The 21672-nt window shown below is 49.9% G+C and overlaps 2 protein-coding genes across 3 annotated transcripts in view; one reads left to right on the top strand and one right to left on the bottom strand.

Annotated features, from left to right (window-relative positions):
- The window catches only part of ERN2 (endoplasmic reticulum to nucleus signaling 2), a 23881-nt gene extending 15014 nt beyond the window's left edge, over positions 1-8867 (top strand). The window contains exons 13-21 of one of the 2 annotated variants that reach the window (XM_010358224.1): positions 3232-3316; positions 3784-3973; positions 4051-4150; positions 4242-4441; positions 6873-7020; positions 7114-7241; positions 7783-7906; positions 7991-8058; positions 8146-8867. In XM_010358224.1, coding sequence (XP_010356526.1) covers positions 3232-3316; positions 3784-3973; positions 4051-4150; positions 4242-4441; positions 6873-7020; positions 7114-7241; positions 7783-7906; positions 7991-8058; positions 8146-8358 — 1256 coding nt within the window. In that variant the 3' untranslated portion in view covers positions 8359-8867. The remainder of the gene's footprint in view (positions 1-3231; positions 3317-3783; positions 3974-4050; positions 4151-4241; positions 4442-6872; positions 7021-7113; positions 7242-7782; positions 7907-7990; positions 8059-8145) is intronic. The other variant, XM_010358223.2, reaches the window with a different exon arrangement.
- On the bottom strand, positions 8824-21672 carry PLK1 (polo like kinase 1). Its single transcript, XM_010358226.2, has 10 exons — positions 20738-21672; positions 19845-20013; positions 18959-19103; positions 17860-17953; positions 15912-16131; positions 11582-11737; positions 10466-10543; positions 9796-9950; positions 9512-9694; positions 8824-9328 (listed from the first exon to the last, which is right to left on the bottom strand). The coding sequence occupies exons 1-10, from the start codon at positions 21143-21145 to the stop codon at positions 9125-9127; spliced, it is 1812 nt and encodes a 603-aa protein (XP_010356528.1). The 5' UTR covers positions 21146-21672; the 3' UTR covers positions 8824-9124.

The following is a 21672-nucleotide window of genomic DNA, read 5'->3' as shown; positions in this document are numbered from 1 at the left end:
GTCCGCCTCTGTGGTCACTGTGCCTTAGCCCAGAGAAAAACAGCTCCCCTTCCTCAGGGGTCAGCTCTTTCAGAGGGCCCTGCAGCAGGATTTCCTGAGCCCTGAGCTGTTGTAGTTTTTGTCATTTTACTGGTCCTGGGTGGGTCCAAGTAATACTCACCCCACTGTACCCCAAAACGCCCATCTCCCTGGACCTTCTGACTCGAGTTGAGTCTGGCTATTTACCTGGACAACCAGGACTCCATCTTTCCCCAGGGTCATTCTTGTCAAATTCCTTATGGACTGTTTCATGGTTCACAAAACTACAGTGGAGTCACGGCCAACTTTCATTTAACTTGAATAAATTTGGCCGAGCGCAGTGGCTCATGCCTGTAATCCCAGCACTCTGGAAGGCTGAGGCAAGGGGATCACTTGAGGTCAGGAGTTCGAGACCAGCCTGGCTAACATGGTGAAACCACATCTCTACTAAAAATACAAAAATGAGCCTGGTGTGTTGGTGGGTGCCTGTAGTTCCAGCTACTGGGGGATGACTGAGGTACAAGAATTGCTTAAACCCAAGAGGCAGAGGTTGCAGTGAGCCAAGATTGCGCCACTGCACTCCAGCCTGGGCAACAGAGCAAGACTACACCTCAAAACAAAACAAAACAAAAAACCCACAAAAAAACATAAACAAAAACTTACAGAAATTCATCTACATATGCTTGGCTGGGCCTCCCTCAGGACTTCTGGCTGCATCATGTATTCAGTGACAAGTGGATGCAATCCAGCCTGAACCAGAGATAACATTTATATAGCGCTTACTGTATACCAGGCTATACCAGGCACTGTTCTGAATCATTTGAATGCATTAACTCATGAGATAACATCCTGTGAGGTGAATGTTATTATAGAATGCCCCTTTTATGGAAGAGGAAACTAAGGCAGAAAGGCCTAGTGACAATTCCCAACCCTACCCCGGCTCACAAAGCTAATAAGTGGCAGCTCAGGGGTCCAAATGCATGTGGCTGGCTCCAGCAGGTGCCGTCATTTCTGTGGGATGGTGCCCCTGCTTGAACAATACCCAGCAAATACCTGTGAAAGAATGTGACTGACTTTAAGTGTTACCCAACCTGTGGAGAAGCAGCAGCAAAGTCCATCATATGTACTCAGGATTTCCAGAGGTAATTCTGACTGTATGCCCTTTCTCCCTGACACGACAACTTTTGATTACTTTAGAATTGAACTTGGGAGGCCAAGGTAGGAGGATTGTTTGAGCCCAGCCTGGGCAACATAGTGAAGCCCCATCTCTACAAAAATTAAAAATACAAAAAGATTAGCCAGGCATGGAGGCATATGCCTGTAATCCAGCTGCTTGGGGGGCTGAGGCAGGAGGATTGCTTGAGCCCAGGAGTTCGAGGTTGCAGTGAACCTAGATCACGCCAGTGCACTCCAGCCTGGGTGACAGAGTGAGCCCCTGTTTCTAAAAAAACAATGACGACAAAAGCTCCCACATTTGCTGCCTCTCCATTATAATTATGCAAAAGGCTGAGCAGAGTGATGGCAAATATCTGTGTGTGCAGACTGAGCCTCCCCAGCTCATTATATCTGCATTGAAGGCCTTTGTGGCCTTAAGTCTGGCATCTCTCTTCAAGGGTGCTTCTGAACATCTAACCCAGGAAACTAAGCAAGTGTTTACTCCATGCTGAGAGCACTGAGAGCAGACACACAAGAGCCTTTGAGTCCAGCAGAGCCAGTGACACAAAGAGGGCCCAGAAGGGTGACTGTCACCTGCAGTCAGATGAGCAGGGTTTGTTCAAGCAGCTCTGTCCCTGCTCGCTGATCTGCCTGTTTTTCCTATGTGTGGGTGATGTGCTTCCAGCAAGGCCCTGCCTGAGCCCGTCTACTCCAGAAAGTCCAATGTATACCAATGAAGGTACTGCCTGCATCTTGCTGACAGATGAGTGTGAACTCTAAGCAAATAATCCAGAGGAATGCTAAGGTGCAGCTTGGTGATTTTCTCACTGATCCCTAATGCTGATATTATTATTATTATTATTATTATTATTATTATTATTATTAAGATAGGGTCTTGCTGTGTCACTCAGGCTAAAACGTAGCTCACTGTAACCTCTGCTTCCCAGGCTCAAGCCAATCCTCCCACCTCAGCCTCCCAAGTAGCTGGACTACAGGCACACAACACCATGCCTGGCTAATTTTTTTTTTTTTTTTTTTGTGACGATGGGGTTTCATCATGTTGCCCAGGCTGGTCTCGAACTCAAGTGACCCACCTGCCCTGGCTTCCCAAAGTGCTGGGGTTACAGGTGTGAGCCACAGCACCCAGACCTAATGCTGATTTTCATTTGCTCTTCCTAAAGCTGACTGTAAAAACTGAAGCTAGAAACTCTAAGTAGAATGTTCTCAGGACCACTGCACTGCACAATTCTAGGGGTGCCATAGACGTTTTGCTATATGAATAGTACCCACTGGAGCTGAGCAGGACACAGCCTGCCCAGATTTGCCAGGGTCAGAGTGAGACATCTCTCACAGACTGCCCAAAGGGAAGGGCAGTAACTATCCCAACCTACAGATCTTTGCCCACCTGAGCCAACCTCACCCATCCTAATGGGAAACCAAGGACTCTGGGGGGCTCCCTGCTGCCCTGGAACTAACTCTGGGCAGGTTAGCATTCAATGCCCACTGCTTCTGTCTGGTCCAGTCTTTTTTCTGTGGCTACACTCACTCTCATCACTCTTCCAACTGCCGGAACTCACCTTCCCTTGAAATTGAAGCTGATACAGTGTCAATTAAAAGGATTTAGTTACAGCTGGTGAAGGTGGGCAGAATGGCAGAGAATGTAAAGGGAAAACAAAACAAACCTGTGCAGAAGATGCCGAAAGAGGGAAAGAGATAAAAGGATAATATAGCAGACATCACCTCTACCGGTTCTTTCCGTACATCCATTTAATCTTCACAATAATATTGTGTGGGCTCTTTAACCTTAGTTCCCCACTCTACAGATGAGAATACTGAGGGCACAGAAGTGAGGCATTTGCCTAAGTAGATAAAGAGTCAGTGGCAGCACCAGACATTGAACCCAGACAGTCTGGCACCTGGGCTCTTGCTCTTACCCACTGCACCAGGCTGAGCATGGGAGGGTGGAGGCGCAGAAAAGGTCGAGGTGAGTGTGGACTGGGCTAGTGTCAGGCAAAGTTAGGCAGAGGCTCCCTGAGTCACCACCCTCCTCTCCCCCAGCTGAGCAACTCACCGTAGTGGGGAAGATTTCCTTCAATCCCAAGGACGTGCTGGGCCGCGGGGCAGGCGGGACTTTCGTTTTCCGGTGAGTGGCAGCCAGGAGCCAAGCTGGGGACATGGCACTCACAGCCCTCGTGGGCACTGTCCCCAAGAAAGACATTCTTCCAAAGACTCCCCGAGGTGGGTACAGGTTAATCCCTCACTCGCCAGTCCTGCTCTTTCCTTTATCTGCTTTTTTTTTTTTTTTTTTTTTTGAGTCTTGTTCTGTTGCCCAGGCTGGAGGGTAGTGGTGAAATCTCAGTTCACTGCAACCTCCGCTTCCCAGGTTGAAGCAATTCCGGGCTTCAGCCTTCCCAGTAGTTGGAATTACAGGTGTGTATCACCACGCCCGGCTAATTTTTATTTTTTTTTAGTAGAGACAGGGTTTCGCCATGTTGGCCAGGCTGGTCTTGAACTCCTGACCTCAAGTGATCCGCCCGCCTTGGCCTCCCAAAGTGCCCTTTATCTCCTTTCCCTGAATGCCCCCTGCCCCCGCCATCACCCACTTTCCAGGGGACAGTTTGAGGGACGAGCAGTGGCTGTCAAGCGGCTCCTCCGCGAGTGCTTTGGCCTGGTTCGGCGGGAAGTTCAACTGCTGCAGGAGTCTGACAGGCACCCCAATGTGCTCCGCTACTTCTGCACCGAGCGGGGACCCCAGTTCCACTACATTGCCCTGGAGCTCTGCCGGGCCTCCTTGCAGGAGGTGAGTTGAGGGCTCAGGGAGGGTGGGTGGGAAGGTCCGGGCTGGAGATTGATGCTTTGGCCCTCACTGCTGCTCAGTACGTAGAAAACCCGGACCTGGACCGCGGGGGCCTGGAGCCTGAGGTGGTGCTGCAGCAGCTGATGTCTGGCCTGGCCCACCTGCATTCTTTACACATAGGTACCCCCACTACCTCTGCCTCCCGCTTCCTGTCCTTAGCGCCTGCCTTCCGCCCTCAGCAACCAGCTTTCTTTCTGCCCACCTCCCACAGTGCACCGGGACCTGAAGCCAGGCAATATTCTTATCACCGGGCCTGACAGCCAGGGCCTGGGCAGGGTGGTGCTTTCAGACTTCGGCCTCTGCAAGAAGCTGCCTGCTGGCCGCTGTAGCTTCAGCCTCCACTCCGGCATCCCCGGCACGGAAGGCTGGATGGCGCCCGAGCTCCTGCAGCTCCTGCCACCAGACAGTCCTGTGAGTCTATCCACCAAGTCCTCCAGGCACACAGCTGCCCCAGGCTGCAGGAATCCGTCCCTGTCCCAGTTCCCTTCCTGAGGAGACTCCATGACGCTTGCTGTGTGACTTTGAGCTGCTCCTCCAAGCTTGTTTCTTCTTAAAGAAGGGATAATTTGTCCTTCCTTCTACAGCAGTATCAGGGACTGTTTTGCCACCCAGGGGACATTAGGCAATGTCTGGAGACATTTTTGACTGTCATGACTTGGGAGGGAGGGGCTACTGGCATCTGCTGGAAATGCTGCTAAATGTCTTACAGGACAGGACAGCACTCAACCCAAAGAATTAACAAAATGTCAGTGTTGCTGAGGTTGGGAAACCCTGAGCTAGAAAATGGTTTGCAATCTTCACTGTGCTTCACAACCTCTGCACAACTTAAAAAAAGGATGCCCATTGCCCGGTGCGGTGGCTCACACCTGTAATCCCAGCACTTTGAGAGGCCGAGGCAGGCTGATTGCTTGAGCTCAGGAGTTCGAGACCAGCCTGGGTAACCTAGGGAGACCTCGTCTCTACCAAAAGCACACACAATTTAGCCTGTGTGGGTGTGTGCATCTGTGGTCCCAGCTACTTGGGAGGCTGAGGTGGGAGGATCGCTTGAGCCTGGGAGGTGGAAGTTCCAGAGAGTCAAGATCAGGCCACTGCACTCTAGCCTGGACAACAGAGTGAGACTCTCTCTCTCAAAACACAAAAAACCAAACAAAAAAACCCAGACCCCACACCCAGTGATTTTGATCTAATTGCCTGGGTCATTTTTATGTGGAGCCAAGTTCGAGAACCACTGGTGTCGAAGGTTTTGGAGGGCATCAGATGAGCTAATTAGTTGATACACAGAGCAGCATCTGACCCACACAGACAGACACTTGCGTTTGGGACCCCAGAATTACAGATTTTGAGTCACAGTGTGTGGGCGGAAGTTGAAGCCAGAGAAATAGAGGCCAATCACACAAAAGGACAGTCACCAGGGAAGGCCGCCCCCGGTCCTAAAGTTGAGAGAAAGCTCAAAGTGGTGACTTGGGCTCAAGGACTAAATGCATGATGTCATGAGACTGTACAGTTTATTTTTAAATTAGTGGCCAATATGTATATATTTTTTTCTTTTTCTTTTTTCTTGAGATGGAGTTTCACTCTTGTTGCCCAAGGTGGAGTGCAGTGGCGTGATCTCAGCTCACTGCAACCTCCACCTCCTGGGTTCAAGTGATTCTCCTGCCTCAGCCTCCCTAGTAGCTGGGACTACAGGCAGGTGCTACCACGCCCAGTTAATTTTTGTATTTTTAGTAGAGATGGGGTTTATGCCATGTTGGCCAGGCTGGTCTCGAACTCTCAACCCTCAGGTGATTCACCTACCTCGGCTTCCCAAAGTGTTGGGATTATAGGCGTGAGCCACTGTGCTTGGCCCTATATATATTTTTTTGAGACAGGGTCTTGCTCTGTCATGGAGTGCAGTGATACCATCACAGCTCACTGCAGCCTTAAACTCCTGAGCTCAAGGGATCCTCTCACCTCAGCCTCCCAAGTTGCTGGGACTACAGGCATGCAACATGGCACCCAGCTAATTTTTGTATTTTTTTGTAAAGGCAGGGTCTCACCATGTTGCCCACGCTGGTCTTGAACTCTTGGCCTCAGGCAATCCTCCCACCTCGGCCTCCCAAAGTGCTGGGATTACAAGGTGTCAGCCACATGCCTGGCCCAATATTTTAATGTTTGAGAAATTCCACATACAATTTGGATTTCTGGATTTTCTTTAAAAAAATCAGAATCGCTTGAGGCCAAAAGTTCGAGAGCAGCCTGGGTAACATAAGAAGACCCATCTCTACAAACAATTTTAAAATTGGTCGGGCGTGGTGGCACATGCCTGTAGTCCCAGCTACTCAGGCCAAAGTAGACTGCTTGAGCCCAGGAGTTTGAGGTTACAGTGAGCTGTGGTTGTGCCACTACACTCTAGCCTAGGCAACACGAGCAAGGCCCCAACTCAAAAAAAACAAAATCAGCTCTGCCACCCTGGAAAGTCCCCTGGTGACAATGGGTTGGAGCTAAGGACCAGGTGCCCCTGCAGACAGAACCCATACCAGGTCACCACAGTCCTCCTGATTGCCTTATTGCCTCATGTCTGGCACCCACATGTTACCTGCCTACACCCTGTAGGAATGAAGCTTGGAAACCTGAACTAGCTCAGCAGGGGCAAAGGTTTTGGATGAAAACCATGGGACCCCTATAGTGGGGTGTGTGTGTGAGCAGGGAGCATCTAGAGCCAAGGAGATGCTGCCCAGGAAGCATCTTGAGTTCCAGTCTGAACCAAACCCCTGGCTGCTCTATCAGCCCATGGGAGAATTTAGCCAGGCCGACTTCCTGGAAGCAGAGATTTCCTTCTTAAAGCCCATCTCTCTGGCCCCAGACCAGCGCTGTGGACATCTTCTCTGCAGGCTGCGTGTTCTACTACGTGCTTTCTGGTGGCAGCCACCCCTTTGGAGACAGTCTTTATCGCCAGGCAAACATCCTCACAGGGGTTCCCTGTCTGGCTCACCTGGAGGAAGAGGTCCACGGTGAGAGAGCCCTGGGCCGGGCAGAGAAGGGAGGAAGGGCAAGACACTAGGCAGGCCTGAAGCAGACTTTTCTCTTCCTCTTCCATCCTCCAGACAAGGTGGTTGCCCGGGACCTGGTTGCAGCCATGTTGAGCCTGCTGCCACAGGCACGCCCCTCTGCCCCCCAGGTGCTGGCCCACCCTTTCTTTTGGAGCAGAGCCAAGCAACTCCAGTTCTTCCAGGTCAGAAGGAAAGCTTGGGAATGGCCCCCAAAAGTCCTAAGTTTGGGTCCTGGGCAATTAGAAATGGGACATTAGATTGGCTGAGGGAAAACAGGAAGAGCTACCAGGTCCTGGCAGCCTGGCTCTTTCCCTAAACTGGGAGCCAGCCTGGACTCCTAAACTCCACCATCTTGGCACTCTCTGGTCCACTCACTGCCAGCTTCGCCAGCCCCAGCTGCCCTTTGTATGGGAATATAGCCCATTCCTTTCCACCTGAGTCGTCACTCATGCTGTGCCAGTAGCCCACTGCACTTGCGTGAACTTGAGCAAGAGATTTCGTGCCTCTGAACTGCAGTTTGCTCATCTGTAGAAAGGGGACAGCAGTACCAAGCTCATAGGTTGGTGGTAAATAACAGAGGCGTGGCACAGAGAAGCTTCACGCCCCCAGAGGCAATGATCCTTGTCAGTCACCCTAAATCACTCCCCTAAGTCAGACAACACACTCCTGGCTATGTGGCATTTGGCCCTGGTCACAAGGCTCAGGAGCTCTCTGGGGCCCCAGGATGTCAGTGACTGGCTGGAGAAGGAGTCCGAGCAGGAGCCCCTGATGAGGGCACTGGAGGCAGGAGGCTGCGCGGTGGTCCGGGACAACTGGCACGAGCACATCTCCATGCCGCTGCAGACAGGTAGAGGCTACACTCAGGTGGGCCTGGGCAGTGGAGGGGAGCCCAGCAGGGACAGTTTCAGGACACTGAATTCCCTGTCCACAGACCTGAGAAAGTTCCGATCCTATAAGGGGACATCAGTGCGAGACCTGCTCCGTGCTGTGAGGAACAAGGTATGTGTTGGGGCCTGGGTGGGCCTGGGTCTTGGGGGAGGCATGGCTGCAGCTGAGCCAGGATTCTCTTGCTCTACCTACCCCCAGAAGCACCACTACAGGGAGCTCCCAGTTGAGGTGCGACAGGCACTTGGCCAAGTCCCTGACGGCTTCGTCCAGTACTTCACAAACCGCTTCCCACAGCTGCTTCTCCACACACACCAAGTCATGAAGAGTTGCGCCTCTGAGAGCCTCTTCCTGCCCTACTACCCACCAGACTCAGAGGCCAGGGGCCCATGCCCTGGGGCTGCAGGGAGGTGAGGTGGGCCGGAGGCCACACAAATGGTCTCCATGCTGGCTAGCTGAAGAGCTGAGCCTGTGGTTGGCCTCAGAATCAGAATCAGAAAAGACTGCCAGGCTGGGTGCAGTGGCTCACGCCTATAATACCAGCATTTTGGGAGGCTGAGGTGAGAGGAATTTGAGACCAGCCTGGCCAACATGGCAAGACCCCATCTCTACAAAAAATTCGAAAAATTAGCCAGGCATGGTGGCGCACACCTGTAGTCCCAGCTGCTTGGGAGGCTAAGCTGGGAGAATTGCTTGAGCCCAGGAGTTCCAGGCTGCAGCGAGCCAGGATCATGCCACTGCACTCCAGTCTGGTCCACAGAGAGACACTGTCACCCCCTAACCCCCACAAGACTGGCAGAGGCTGGGCAGCCTGGGGCTGATGAAGCAGAGATGTTCCCTGGATCCCAGGCCCTGGCACCCCTCAGGAAATACAAGAAAAAGATTCACATCTGTTTAATGTATATAAAGCCAAGGAAAGGACAGTTCTGAACTCAATAGAAATATTCTGTACAATTCATATGGTGGGGTTGAGGGGGAGGGGACGAGGCTGTAGAACCCACACCCGAACATGTACAAAAATAACTTACACAGCAACCCCCACCTGCAAGAATGATGCAGTCTGCCCAGCCACCGGGGCTGGGGGGCACACTGCAGACATGGCACCGCGGGAGCCAAACAGTATGGGCCCCAGATGCAGGTGGGAGTGAGGAGGGCACCAGTCCGGAGGGGAGGGCGGCTATTAGGAGGCCTTGAGGCGGTTGCTGGCCGAGCGTGAGCTCAGCAGCTTGTCCACCATAGTGCGGGCATAGCGGAGCCGGCTGGCCAGCTCCTTGCAGCAGCCGTACTCCTCCAGGAGACTCAGGCGGTACGTGCGGAAGTCCCGCTTCTCATCGATGTAGGTCACGGCTGCCATCAGTGGGCACAAGATGAGCTTGGTGTGATCCTGCAAGAGAAGAGGGGCAGGGATTGGTGATCCCAGAGGCCGGTGTATGTTAGGGAGTAGAGGGAAGACACAACAGGTTATAGGTACCTGAGCCGCTCACTCCACACTCAACTCACATGGGCCACTGCCAGGCACGTGGAGCCTACCCCAGCTCTCTCCTGCCCCTGGTGACATCCAGCTCACCTGGAAGAAGTTGATCTGCACGCTGCCATTGCTGAGGTGCAGGATGATGGCGCTGCGGGTGCGAAACCAGGTCCGCAGGTAGGGCAGTCGGGCGAGCTCATCACCTTCACGCGGCGTGATGTTGGCACCTGCCTTCAGCAAATGCTCACTCATGTAATTGCGGAAATATTTAAGGAGGGTGATCTGGATGAAAAGTAGGTGAGGGGTTCCAGAATTAGAGTATCACCCTCCAGCACAGGTCCCACTCCCGCAATAGCACGCCCCATGGGCCGGACGGCACTTACCTTCTTCATCAAGGAGTTGGGATGGGAACTCACGGTGAGATAGGACTCGGTGCCATCACGCTCTATGTACTGCAGGCTGTCACCATCGTTGTAGAGGATGAGGCGTGTTGAGTCATTGAAGAGCACCCCCACGCTGTTATCACAGAGCTGATACCCTAGGGATCAGTGGAGAGAGGTCTTAGAAAGGGGGAATAGAAAGTGGGGAGTGGGGCTGGGTGCGGTGGCACATGCCTGTGATTCCAGCACTTTGGGAGGCTGAGGGAGGAGGATTGTTTGAGCGTAGGAGTTTGAGACCAGCCTGGGCAACATAATGAGACCTCATCTCTACAAACTATTTTAAAAATTAGCTGAGCGCGATGGTGCATGCCTGTAGTCCCAGCTACTTAGGAGGCTGAACCCGCAGCCAGGCATAAGCCTGGAAGTTTGAGGCTGTAGTAAGTCATGACTGTGCCACTGCACTTCAGCCTGGGTGATAGAGTAGGACCCTGTCTCAGCGGGGGGGAGAAGGCTGGGGAGTCGGGGAGCACTGGGAGCTGGAACTGGGAGGCCTGGGATGGAGAAAGGAGGGCACTAAGAGTACCTGGGAGCTCAAAAAGGCCAGAGCCTGTAACAACTGAAAAGGTCACCTGGCTGTGCCTGAGTCACCCACATGGTTCTGGAAGAAACCTACCAAGGCCGTACTTGTCCGAATAATCCACCCACTTGCTGACCCAGAAGATGGGGATGCAGGCAGGATCCTCAGCCTCCTCTGAGACAGAAACAGACAGACAATTGGTCAGGACCAGCCTCTTCCTCTCTGGTTCACACATGTGGCCCACACCAGGGAACAAGGAAGCCTGCTGGGCACACCACCTGGGCTCAGTTGAGAGGCCTAGGGCCCCAGAGAAGAGCAAAGCAGGGCCTCTGCTGCCAATAGGCTCAGACAAGCAGCAGCATAGACATCTCTACACAGAAAGTTTCAGCACAGCGCACCAAGTTCCACTCACTCCTTCATTCCACTGACCCATTTACTGAAGGCCTACTGTGCCAGGCACTGTTGCAGGTACAGTGAGCAACAGACAAAACCCCAGCCTCCACAGAGCTTACACTGTGGTTGCAGGGGCAAAGACTAATCAAATTAAGTATGGGCAAAATATCAGTGACTTCTATCATGGTAAGAGTAAGAGACATCTAGTTTTCCAGTTTGGAGTAATTAGGAAACTGTGAAGACAGAAGCCGGTTGCAAACACATTAAAATGTTATATTCAGTGCATGCAACAAACCCCTTACTTTAAATCCAATCAAAGAAGAAGGACGTGTTGGACTATGTTGGGTGAGAAGTGTTATGGAAAACTATGCAGTGGGTAAGGGGATGAGAAGCACCAGCAGAGGGGCCAGGGAGATGCTCATGGAGGTGACACTGGAGCAGACACTTGAAGGAGGCCACAGTGTGAGCCATGTGGTGTCTGGAAGAAGTGCTTTCATGCCAGGGCCAGGGAGAAAGCCCCGAGGCTGCAGTACGTCTGGGTCTGTTATTTCAAGGGTCTTGAAGAAACAATAGGAACTTACTGAGCAAAAGAAACAGCGTATGAAGGTGGCACATCGAGGTGCCAGAGTAAGAGACGGATCAGAAAAGAAGGCAGGAGCTACAGCAAGCAGGGCCTCGGATATCAGGAAATGGGGAAACCAATGGTCCTATGGAGACAGGGCCTGGACAAGTCACCAGTGCTTTGTTGGCCAAGGTTCCTCCTGCCTTCTCTAGATGCCCCAAGCAATCTTGTCCCACCCAGGGCCCCGCAGTACCCACCTTGCCTGACCAGCCCACGCTCCGAGGGCTTGGAGGCATTGACACTGTGCAGCTGCTGCAGCATGTCACTGAGGTGGCAGTCGACCACCTCACCTGTCTCTCGAACCACTGGTTCTTCTTTTTCCCGGGGACGCTCAGGCAGGGGGTTCTCCAAGCCTAGAAAGGTGACAAAAACAGGGGCGTTGGGAAGGGCATAGGACTCCCCTGCCACAGCTGAAACTCTTCCGAAAGAAAAATTCTCTTAGCTACCATTGCTTTGGGGAAACTGAGTCAGTGCCTGGTTATTAGAGCAGCAGCTGCCATGCTCAGGTGACAGGCACAAGTGCTCACTGTGAGGCAACAGATCTTCAGATGCTCTGGCCTCTGACCCAACGATGTGGTACAACCTGCCACTCAGGCAAACAGCTTGAAGGCACCAGCAGCTCAGAGCTGCCCAGCTTCGAGCAAAGAATTAAAAGCATCTTCAGCATCCAGGCAGATGGAAGGGCTGAGTAGTTCAGTTCATCCACAGAATGGATTCAGTCAGCATTTAAATAAAAACACAAGAAATTTTTTTCCACCCCAAAATTTGCTTTATATGCTTATTTATAACCAAAAAAAGCTTGAAAAGATACATGAAATTTTAATGCTGATTATATCTGGGCAGTAGAAACACAGATTTTTTTATTGTCTTTTTCATTATTTATTTATTCCCCCACCAACATGGGTAATTCTCCTTGCATAATATAAAATGTTTAAGTTTTCAATTAAAAAACAATGCCATGATAGGGACTTAGGTATGAAATAATAAGATATTAGGGATTTGCTTTAAACACTCCAGCAAGGCCAAGCCCAGTGGCTCACACCTGTAATCCCAACACTATGAGAAGCCAAGGCAGGTAGACTGAGCTCAGGAGTTTGAGACCAGCCTGAGCAACATGGCAAAACCCTGTCTCTACTAAAAATACAGAAACTAGCTGGACATGGAGGTGGGAGAGTCACTTGAACGCAGGAGGTGGAGGCTGCTGTGAACCATGATCTTGCCACTGCACTCCAGCCTGGGCAACAAAGCAAGACTGTCTCAAATAAATAATAAATAATAAATAGTAAATAATAATTTTTTTAAACTCCAGTAACAAAAAAGGCAGAAGGCTGGAATAAATAAAAAAAGTCTGTCCAAATGTTGATAACTAGTAAAAATAGATGAAACATGGGACTCATCGTACAGTTCTCTCCACCTTTGGGTAACTGAAAATTTCCTTAAGTTTTTAAAATGCTATATGAAAAATTAAAACTGAAAGAAAAAAAGTAGGAGGCTGAGGCAGGAGGATCACTTGAGCTCAAGAGTTCGAGACCAGTGTGGGCAAGAGGGCAAGACCTCATCTCTACAAAAAATTTAAAAATTGGTCAGACATGGTGGCACATGCCTAAAGTCCCAACTACTTGGGAGGCTGAGGGTAGAGGATCACTTGAGCCCAGGAGGTCAAAGCTACAGTGAGGTACAACTGTGCCACTGCGCTCCAGCCTGGGAAACAGAGCAAGACCCTGTCTCAAATTAAAAAAAAATAAATAAAAACAGAGAAATAAGTAATCCTTTAAAATATAGCCCAAAGAATAAAATATCCATGAGTCTATTTCAGACATAACCAAATAAATAAATCAATGGGAGAGAAGGAACAGCTCTTCCTTACAGAAGAATTCCAATTATTAAATGTAGAAAAAGTAAGGAAAAGAAAAATTGCCATTAGAACGTCACTGTAGGCAGGACACAGTGGCTCACGCTTGTAATCCTAACACTTTGGGAGGCAGAGGAGGATCACTTGAGGGCAGAAGTTTGAGATAAACCTGGTCAACATAGTGAGATCTTGTCTCTACAAAAAAATTTTTTTTTTTTTTTTGAGACAAAGTCTTGCTCTGTCGCCCAGGCTGGAGTGCAGAGGTGAGATCTCGGCTGACTGCAACCTCCACCTCCCGGGTTCAAGTGATTCTTGTGCCTCAGTCTCCTGAGTAGCTGAGATTACAGGTGCGCACCACCATGCCTGGCTAATTTTTTGTACTTTTAGTAGAGATGGGTTTTTGCCATGTTGCCCAGGCTGATCTCAAACTCCTGAACTCAGGCAACCCGTCCACCTCGGATTCCCAAAGAAAAAAAATTTTTAATTAGCTGGGTATGGTGGCACATGCCTGTAGTCCTAGCTACTCTGGAGGGTGAGGCACGGGGACTGTTTGAGCCCAGGATGTTGAGGCTGCAGTGAGCTATGATTGAGCCACTGCATTCCAGCCTGAGTGACAGCAAGTCCTGAGACCCATCTCAAAAAAAATTCCACTGTAGTAATTGCTGCAAGGTATATGGAAACTCTGGGGAGTTTTTTGTTGTTGCAACTTTTCTATATAAGCCTAAAATTATTCCAAAATGAAGTTTAAGAAAAACCAATACCTAAAAATTGGAAACTGAAAAATGAACTGAAGTTGTACATCAAATTGGTGATATATCCACAGAGCAAAAAAGTATTTCAAGTGACTTTTTAAAACTATGTATCCTTAGTGAAATATACTTTAAAGACAATTAGAATTGCAAGAAAATAAAATATCATTTAATAACAGGAACTCATATATGTTGAAAATTTGAAGCATATTAATGTAAGGGAACAAGATTTTCAGTTTAGAAGAAACGAAATACGAGTATAAACCAAACAAGTAAGAACAGATTAATATTGTGTCTGAATCAGACACTTAAAAATTACCAAAAGAAAAGCAGTAACTCCCCAGTGGAGGAGAAGAAAATCACTGTAAGACAGTATGTATCAATGTTAAATTTCCTGAACTTGGGAATTGTGCCAGGTACTATTGTTATGTAGAAGAATCTGTTTTTAGGAAGCATACACTGAAGCATTAAGGGTAAAGTGTAGGACGTATACAACTTTTGAATGTTCAGAAAAAAGAGGGCAATTGATAAATGTGAAAAAAAATGTTAACTGGTGAATCTGGGCAAAAGGGGAGAATGGGAGTGTCTTTTTGGTCTCTGCTACGTTTTTCATAAGCTTACAATAATATAAAAATAAAATGTTTAAAAATGTGTGATTTGGAAATACCAACATAGACTCAATGTCAGTCTTCTCCCACTGCCACAAATGCAGCTCCTAATTCTGTTCTCTGAAGAGACCTAGAAGCAATGACAACCTAAGCAATGGCATGTGGTTTTTTGATTTTTAAGAAAATGTCCATCTTTTTTAAGACAAGTATTCTGAAGTTCATATAGGTATAAAATGGCAAAGTGCCTGGGGTTAACTTTAAAAAATACTTCAAAGAAACAAAAATAAATAAATGAAGCAAACTTGACAAAATCCTGATAACTAATTATTGAATCTGGTAAGTATGAGGAGATCCATTACATTATGCTCTATATGTGTACTTGAAAATTTTCATGCTGGCTGGCTGCAGTGGCTCACACTTGTAATCCCAGTACTTTGGGAGGCCAAGGCGGGCAGATTGCTTGAGCTTAGGAGTTTGAGAACAGCCTGGGCAACAAAGTGAGAATCTGTCTCTACAAAAAATACAAAAAATTAGCTGGACATGGCAGCACACGCCTGTAGTCTCAGCTGAGATGAGAGGATGACTTGAGCCTGGGAGGCAGAAGTTGCAGTGAGCCAAGATCACACCACTCCACTTCAGCCTAGGGGACAGCCAGACCCTGTCTCAAAAAAAAAAAAAAAAAAGAAAAAAAAAAGAAATTTTTATGTTTTTCAATGAATCATGAAAAAATGTTAGAAATTTTTTTAAAGGCCAGGCATAGCAGCTCATGCCTGTAATCCCAACACTTTGGGAGGTGGAGGTGGAGGATCACTTGAGCCCAGGAGTTCCAAGACCAGCCTGGGCAACATGGCAAAACACTGTCTCTACAAAAACAAAAAAAAAATTAGCCAGGCATGGTGGCTCATGCCTGACAGTCCCAACTACTTGGGAGGCTGAGATGGGAGGATTGATTGAACCCTAGAGTTGAAAGCTGCAGTGAGTTGTGATTGTGCCTCTACACTCCAACCTGGAAAACAGAGGAGAGACCCTGTCTCCAAAAAATTAAATTAATTAATTAAAGTGATTGGAAAGAATTTTTTAGGCTTGGTATTCAGTCCATTTTCTTCTTCTTGAGCATAGCAGGTTTATCCAGCCATGGTAAGGTCAGTCATTCCCGGCAGGGCCGAGGAGCAGATGGGCATTGGAGCCACGGATTTAAGGACAGAGGTCTGTCCTAAACCAAACCTGAGCTCTTGGGGCCAGGGACTAAGCCACACACACCCCTACAACCTGGGCTTTCTCTGGGGAGTCTGCTCTCTTACCCAGACCCTTGTTGTACCTTTATTGAGGACTGTGAGGGGCTTCCGGTTGCTGGGGTCCAGGCTGCTGGGAGCAATTGAAAACCTCGGTGGAATGGTCAGGCAGGTGATGGGGAGACGGGCAGGGATATAACCAGAAGTAAAGAACTCGTCATTAAGCAGCTCGTTAATGGTTGGGCGGGCAGTGGGATCTGTCTGAAGCATCTTCTGGATGAGGGAGGCGGCCACGGGGTTGATGTGCTGGGGCAGAGAGAGGGACAGCCATAAGCAGAATGTGAAGGGGACCCGGAGTACAGTACGGCCTCAAAGGGGCTGCAGGCCAATAGACCACACGCAGTCCCTAGTCTCAAAAATACACCCCAGGTTAGTGGTTCATAACTTGGTTCAATGCCAACTTCTCCACTGTCGGCTTTACTGAGCACCTTTGACAGAAGGGTCAATGGAGTGTGGCCTAGCACCAACTCACTTTCCTGGCACTTACTATGTGCCAGGAAAGCATTCTAAGCACTCCTGTGCTTAGCTCACTTAGCCCTCACTAATACATCTAAGCGGTGGGGATCTATTACCATCCCTTTTTTGCAGAGGAGGAAAGTGAGGCACAGAGAGGGTGAAGGCCTTGTCTAGTTGGCTTGATTCCATGCTGTCTCTGACAGTGAACTGACACTTTGTGATGGATTTACTGTGTCCATCCTTATGGTGACAGGCCTCTTGGCTTCACACAAGGACACTACACTTCAAACTGGCTGTGTGCTAGGCTTCTGCAGGAACCAGCTATTCCTTTAAATGCATTTCTGTTGGTGGTTGTGAAAATACACATCATGGCCAGGTGCAGTGGCTCACGCCTGTAATCCTAGCATTTAAGGAGGCTGAGGCGGGCGGATCACGAGGTCAGGAGATCGAGACCATCCTGGCCAACACAGTGAAACTCTCTTTCCACTAAAAATACAAAACAAAGTAGCTGGGTGTGGTGGCGGGCACCTGTAGTCCCAGCTACTCAGGAGGCTGAGGCGGGAGAATGGTGTGAACCCGGAAGGGGGAACTTGCAGTGAGCCGAGATCACATCACTGCATTCCAGCCTGGGTGATACAGTAAGACCCTGTCTCAAAAAGAAAAAAAAAAAAAGAAATTGCACACCACTATGCCATTAGGAAGCCCTGGGATTCACAGTGATTCATAATTCTGTGAGCACTTACTACATGCAAGGTACTCTGTGAGGTGCTCCAAGGCAGGAACTCCACTTTATAGATGGGAACTATGGTTCAAAAGATGCAGCCCAGGCTGGGCATGGTGGCTCATGCCTGTAATCCCAGCACTTTGGGAGGCCGAGGCAGGTGGATCACCTGAGGTCAGGAGTTCGAGACCATCCTGGCCAATGTGGTGAAACCCCATCTCTACTAAAAATACAAAAAAAAAAAAAAAAAAAAAAAAAAAAAATGCCAGGCAAGGTGGTGGGTACCTGTAATCCCAGTTACTTGGGAGGTTGAGGCAGAAGAATCGCTTGAACCTGGGAGGTAGAGGTTGCAGTGAATTGAGATCATGCCACTGCACTGGGGAACAAGAGTAAAACTCCACCTCAAAAAAAAAAAAAAGAAAAAAAAGAAGATGCAGGCCATTTGCCCAATGTGATCTGGCTAAGTGGCAGAATCCATTTGAATTAAGATAATCCATTTCCAAAGCTTAAGCACTTTAGCCTCCTATTCCTTCCCACCTCCTTTGTTTTTTGCATTTTATGCAACTTTTGGGCTACCCAATCTCTTGAGAATCTGCCAACTCTCTCCCCCTAGAAAAAATGCTTATGTGCACATACATGTCAAGTTCTGTATGCAATTTCAGACACAGGCCCTCACAAGCTCTGTGGCTACCCTAGAGGTGGAATAGACCTATTTCTGGTCCTAGGATATTGCTGGGCTCCATAAACAGCTTTTGGGGAAAACAAAATAAATGTAAAGTTAAAGCATCATTAGTCACCTTGGGAATACTGTATTCATTCTTCTTGATCCGGAGGTAGGTCTCTTTTAGGCAAGAAGTCTCAAAAGGTGGTTTGCCCACTAACAAGGTATACCTGTAAGCACAAGGTAGGATTTGGCACCAGTCTCCCAGCCACAACCCAGACATAAGAGAAATCATCTCAGGGTCAGAACGAAGACCAGGCATCCTCTGGACACTCACTGTAACTCTGGGGCCCCTGAAGACAACCCCCAAGTCCACTGAGCAGTCCCAGGAGCCATGATATTGGCTAGAATGAGCCCTTAGCAGAATACACATGGTGAGACTAGGATTCTTAGGGGCCAGTGATTTTTTAGCTGTGGCCTGCGGTCATCTAGGACTCTGTGCAAGGACCTCAGAGGCTGCCTGTCATGCAAAACAGGTCAAAGGGCTACCTGCACTTACAGAAGCAGCTCTACCTTTAGCAGTTCTGTACTTAAGTCTTCAAGTTTTCATTTGAAAAACCCCACTGCGAAGATGTATGAAAGTCACTGCTATAGCTCATTTCTAACTCTCCAGTACCTAGGCCCAAAACAAGAAAGGTAGTACCTGAAAAGGCCCAAGCCTCTGCCTGCCACCAACCACTGCTGATGGTCTCAATCCAGACAGACCACTGGCACGTCATCCTTCTATCTGTAACTCCTGGCCTAATTTCCCCCACTATGCTAATGTTCATCAGTGTTTAAGACCTTATTGTGCATGGAAATTACCAAGGGACCTTGTTAAAAAATCCAGATTCTGATCCAGTCAGTAATCTGGGTCCTGAGATTCTGCATACAGGTTCCCAAATGATGGTGATGCTGCCCTGTGGACCACTCTAGCAAAGAACTAGAGTAAGGTTGTGGAGACGACTTCTCCTCCTCCTTCTCCTCCCCCATGTCCTAGGCTGCAGAAATCCAACAGGACACACCAGTGACAGGGAAAGATATGGCAGTTAGGCTTTGTTTGGGGGTAACCTGTCCCCTGGAGTAGGCTTTCTGTAAAGCAGGCTGAAAGGTCCACAGAAAAGGTCAGCCAGGTAGGATGTCCCAAAGTTGCCCCTGCTGAGACCAGGTAGGTCCAGAGATAACTCCCAACTTACATGATACACCCAATAGACCACACATCCACCTCGAAACTGTGCCCTTTCTTGCTCAGCACCTCGGGAGCTATGTAATTAGGAGTCCCGCACAGGGTCTTCTTCCTCTCCCCGTCATATTCGACTTTGGTTGCCAGTCCAAAATCCCCTGGGACAGAGGGAGGAAGAGTGGGTACTTAGATGCCAGCCTCTGCCATCTGTCAATGCAGAAGGCTAGTTAAGGTTTGACCATCAAGAACCAGGGCCATTTGATCCCACAAGCTTCTGCTCCTTGTATGCAGCAAGGCTTGCCCAGGAATCTTCCTGCCATGCTGACACCAGGGAGGTGCCTCCAGTGACCCTTCTCACCCCTCCCCTTATAAAGGGGCTATGCTTCGAAACGGGAACTGGCAGGGATAGCAAAACTCCAGTGCCTTCAAGGATCAAGCAAGTTAACCTCCAAGACTTGACAAGTCTGTGAAGAAGTAATAGGGAGGAGTAGAGACTGTGGCAAACAAGTCTGAAGGGGACAGCTGCTTTCCAGCCTAGCAAAGGGCTGCCCTAAGAAAACGCTGTCCTCGTATTACTGGAGCTTTCACGACTGTTTAAAAGGAGCTCTGAATCAAAATTTTTTCCAATTTAAAAAATAAAAACAAATTCAAATTCTTTGTAAAAAAAGATAAATGCTATATTGGGACACAAAAAAATAACGCATCTGTAGGCAAGATACTGACTTGTGGGTTCTTTGTTTGAAATTTCTTGACTAAAGAGAGAATTCCAGAGGCAATCAACAGCCCAAACTTCCCACCATCCTCTTCCTTCCTCCTGGTCTCCTTCCTTTCTCCTAGCCTCCTCCAAATTCCAGCCTCTTGGAGTGATGTCAAGCACCCCTGCAGGCTCAGCAACTCACCTATTTTCACCTCCAGATCTTCATTCAGGAAAAGGTTGCCCAGCTTGAGGTCTCGGTGAATAACTCGGTTTCGGTGCAGGTACTGACAGCCAAGCACAATTTGCCTTAGGTAGTATCGGGCCTCAGGCTCAGTCAGGGCTTTCCTCCTCTTGTGCAGCTCCAGGAGAGACTGTGGATGGGAAGGAGAGGGCAGGAGGGATGGGGAGGTGGTATTGAGGCCGGTGGGGAAGGGATAGGGTTACCAGGCAAAGGAAGCACAGGACTGGACTCTGGACTCCCAAAAGATGGTGGGTTTCTCTCCTTCCCTATGCCCCCACCCCATTCCTTCTCCAGGACAACTGGCATCTGGACCCTGCCTTAACACTGTCCACAACCATTCACAGCACCACTTCTCCTACTAGCTTTCTCCCTTACCTGGGGGTCCTCTCTCAGCCCCACTCCGGAAGTCTCCAGCAGCAGATCCCCTTCCTGACTCTTATCTCCCTCGGAAGGCCCGAAGTCTAGCTCCAACTACCCCCTCACTGACCCAGCTACACTCCGGAAGCTCCGGTGCCCGGCATCACTAACCTGGGACTCCTCCCTGGCCACTCCAGGGCCCTAGCGTCCATTACCAGCACCCCTCCCCCCAAGTACCTCGCGTCTAGAAGCTGACCTCCCTATCAGCAACATGACTCAGACTCCACTTCACTGGAACCCCGTCCTCTAGCAGCTCCAAGAGCCAAGAAGCCCTTACCAAAGACACTTTCCATACCTAAGCGGGAGGCTCCCAGCACCCTTCTCTAGCAGCTCCAAGTCCCAGGTACTCCCTTCCTGGGCACTCTTTCCAGCAGCTCCAGGTCTGGGCGGTCCAACTGCCCCGCAGGCAGTTCCAGTTCCCCAGCAGCGACACTCACCCTCCGGCGGCAGAGCTCCAACACCACGAACACGAAGTCGTTGTCCTCGAAAAAGCCGTGGAATCCTACGACGTGCTGGTGGGCGAGGCTGCGGTGAATGGATATTTCCATGGACATCTTCTCCCTCTGGTGCGGCTTGAGCAACAGAGATTTAGGCACAATCTTGCCCGCGAACACCTCCTTGGTGTCCGCGTCCGAGATCTCGAAGCACTTGGCAAACCCACCCTTGCCCAAAAAGCGGCCCCGCACATAGCGCCGCCGGCTGCGTGGGTCCACTAGGACCTCCGGGATCTCTTTCGCCGGTGGAGCCGCCGCCGGAGCTCCAGGAGCTGCAACTCCGGGGACCCCGGCTTTCCCAGGGTCTGCCGGTGCCCGTGCCAGCTTCCCTGCAGTCGCCGCCGCACTCATGCTCCCGGAGCTGTTCTGCTGACCTGGATCCGAGCAGAGGATCCGCACCACTCCGCTCCTCCCCGAATTCAAACGCGGCGCTGGGAACGTTACAAAAGCCTGCGCGCCACTGATTGGCCGCGGGGATTTAAAATCCAAACCCGCCCGCCGCGCGGCACCATGGGAGCGCCCTGCGCAGCAGCAGCCTTTAAACCCGGACCCAGCCGGGGAAAAACGTGATTGACAGGGACGCCCGAACACGTGGGATAGCCTGGGAAACCAAACCCGGGGTGGATGCGGAGACCCAGCCCCGAGAGGGGAGGAATTCCTTCGGGGTTTCTCCCTTTCTCGGGAGTCCGGGAAAGCTCCTGCAGTTCGCTTGCGCCTCCTCCAGGAAGCTTTTCCTTAAAACTTCCTCCACCTCCACCCCACCTAGAATATAAGCAATCTAAGAGTTGGGAACTGGCATGCCAGCAGGTCGTTTCGGAGAGCCTTAGCATCCGCCTCCGATGCCGTCAGCTCTCAGGCAAGCCACCCGAACTGAACTA

Source organism: Rhinopithecus roxellana, chromosome 20 (genome assembly GCF_007565055.1).
Source record: "Rhinopithecus roxellana isolate Shanxi Qingling chromosome 20, ASM756505v1, whole genome shotgun sequence".
NCBI lineage: Eukaryota > Metazoa > Chordata > Mammalia > Primates > Cercopithecidae > Rhinopithecus > Rhinopithecus roxellana.
Note: the sequence above shows the minus strand (reverse complement) of the source record. Positions and strands in the feature narration are given on the sequence as shown.

What these genes read in the sequence shown, in the direction of transcription:
- PLK1 (XM_010358226.2), bottom strand. Translation starts at nt 21,145, where the DNA reads ATGAGTGCGGCGGCGACTGCAGGGAAGCTGGCACGGGCACCGGCAGAC. An exon ending in CCTCACAGTCCTCAATAAAG is followed by an intron (nt 11,738 to 15,911) that starts GTACAACAAGGG and finishes TCACCTTTCTAG; the next exon opens with GCTTGGAGAACCCCCTGCCT. An exon ending in CCAACTCCTTGATGAAGAAG is followed by an intron (nt 9,695 to 9,795) that starts GTAAGTGCCGTC and finishes CTTTTCATCCAG; the next exon opens with ATCACCCTCCTTAAATATTT.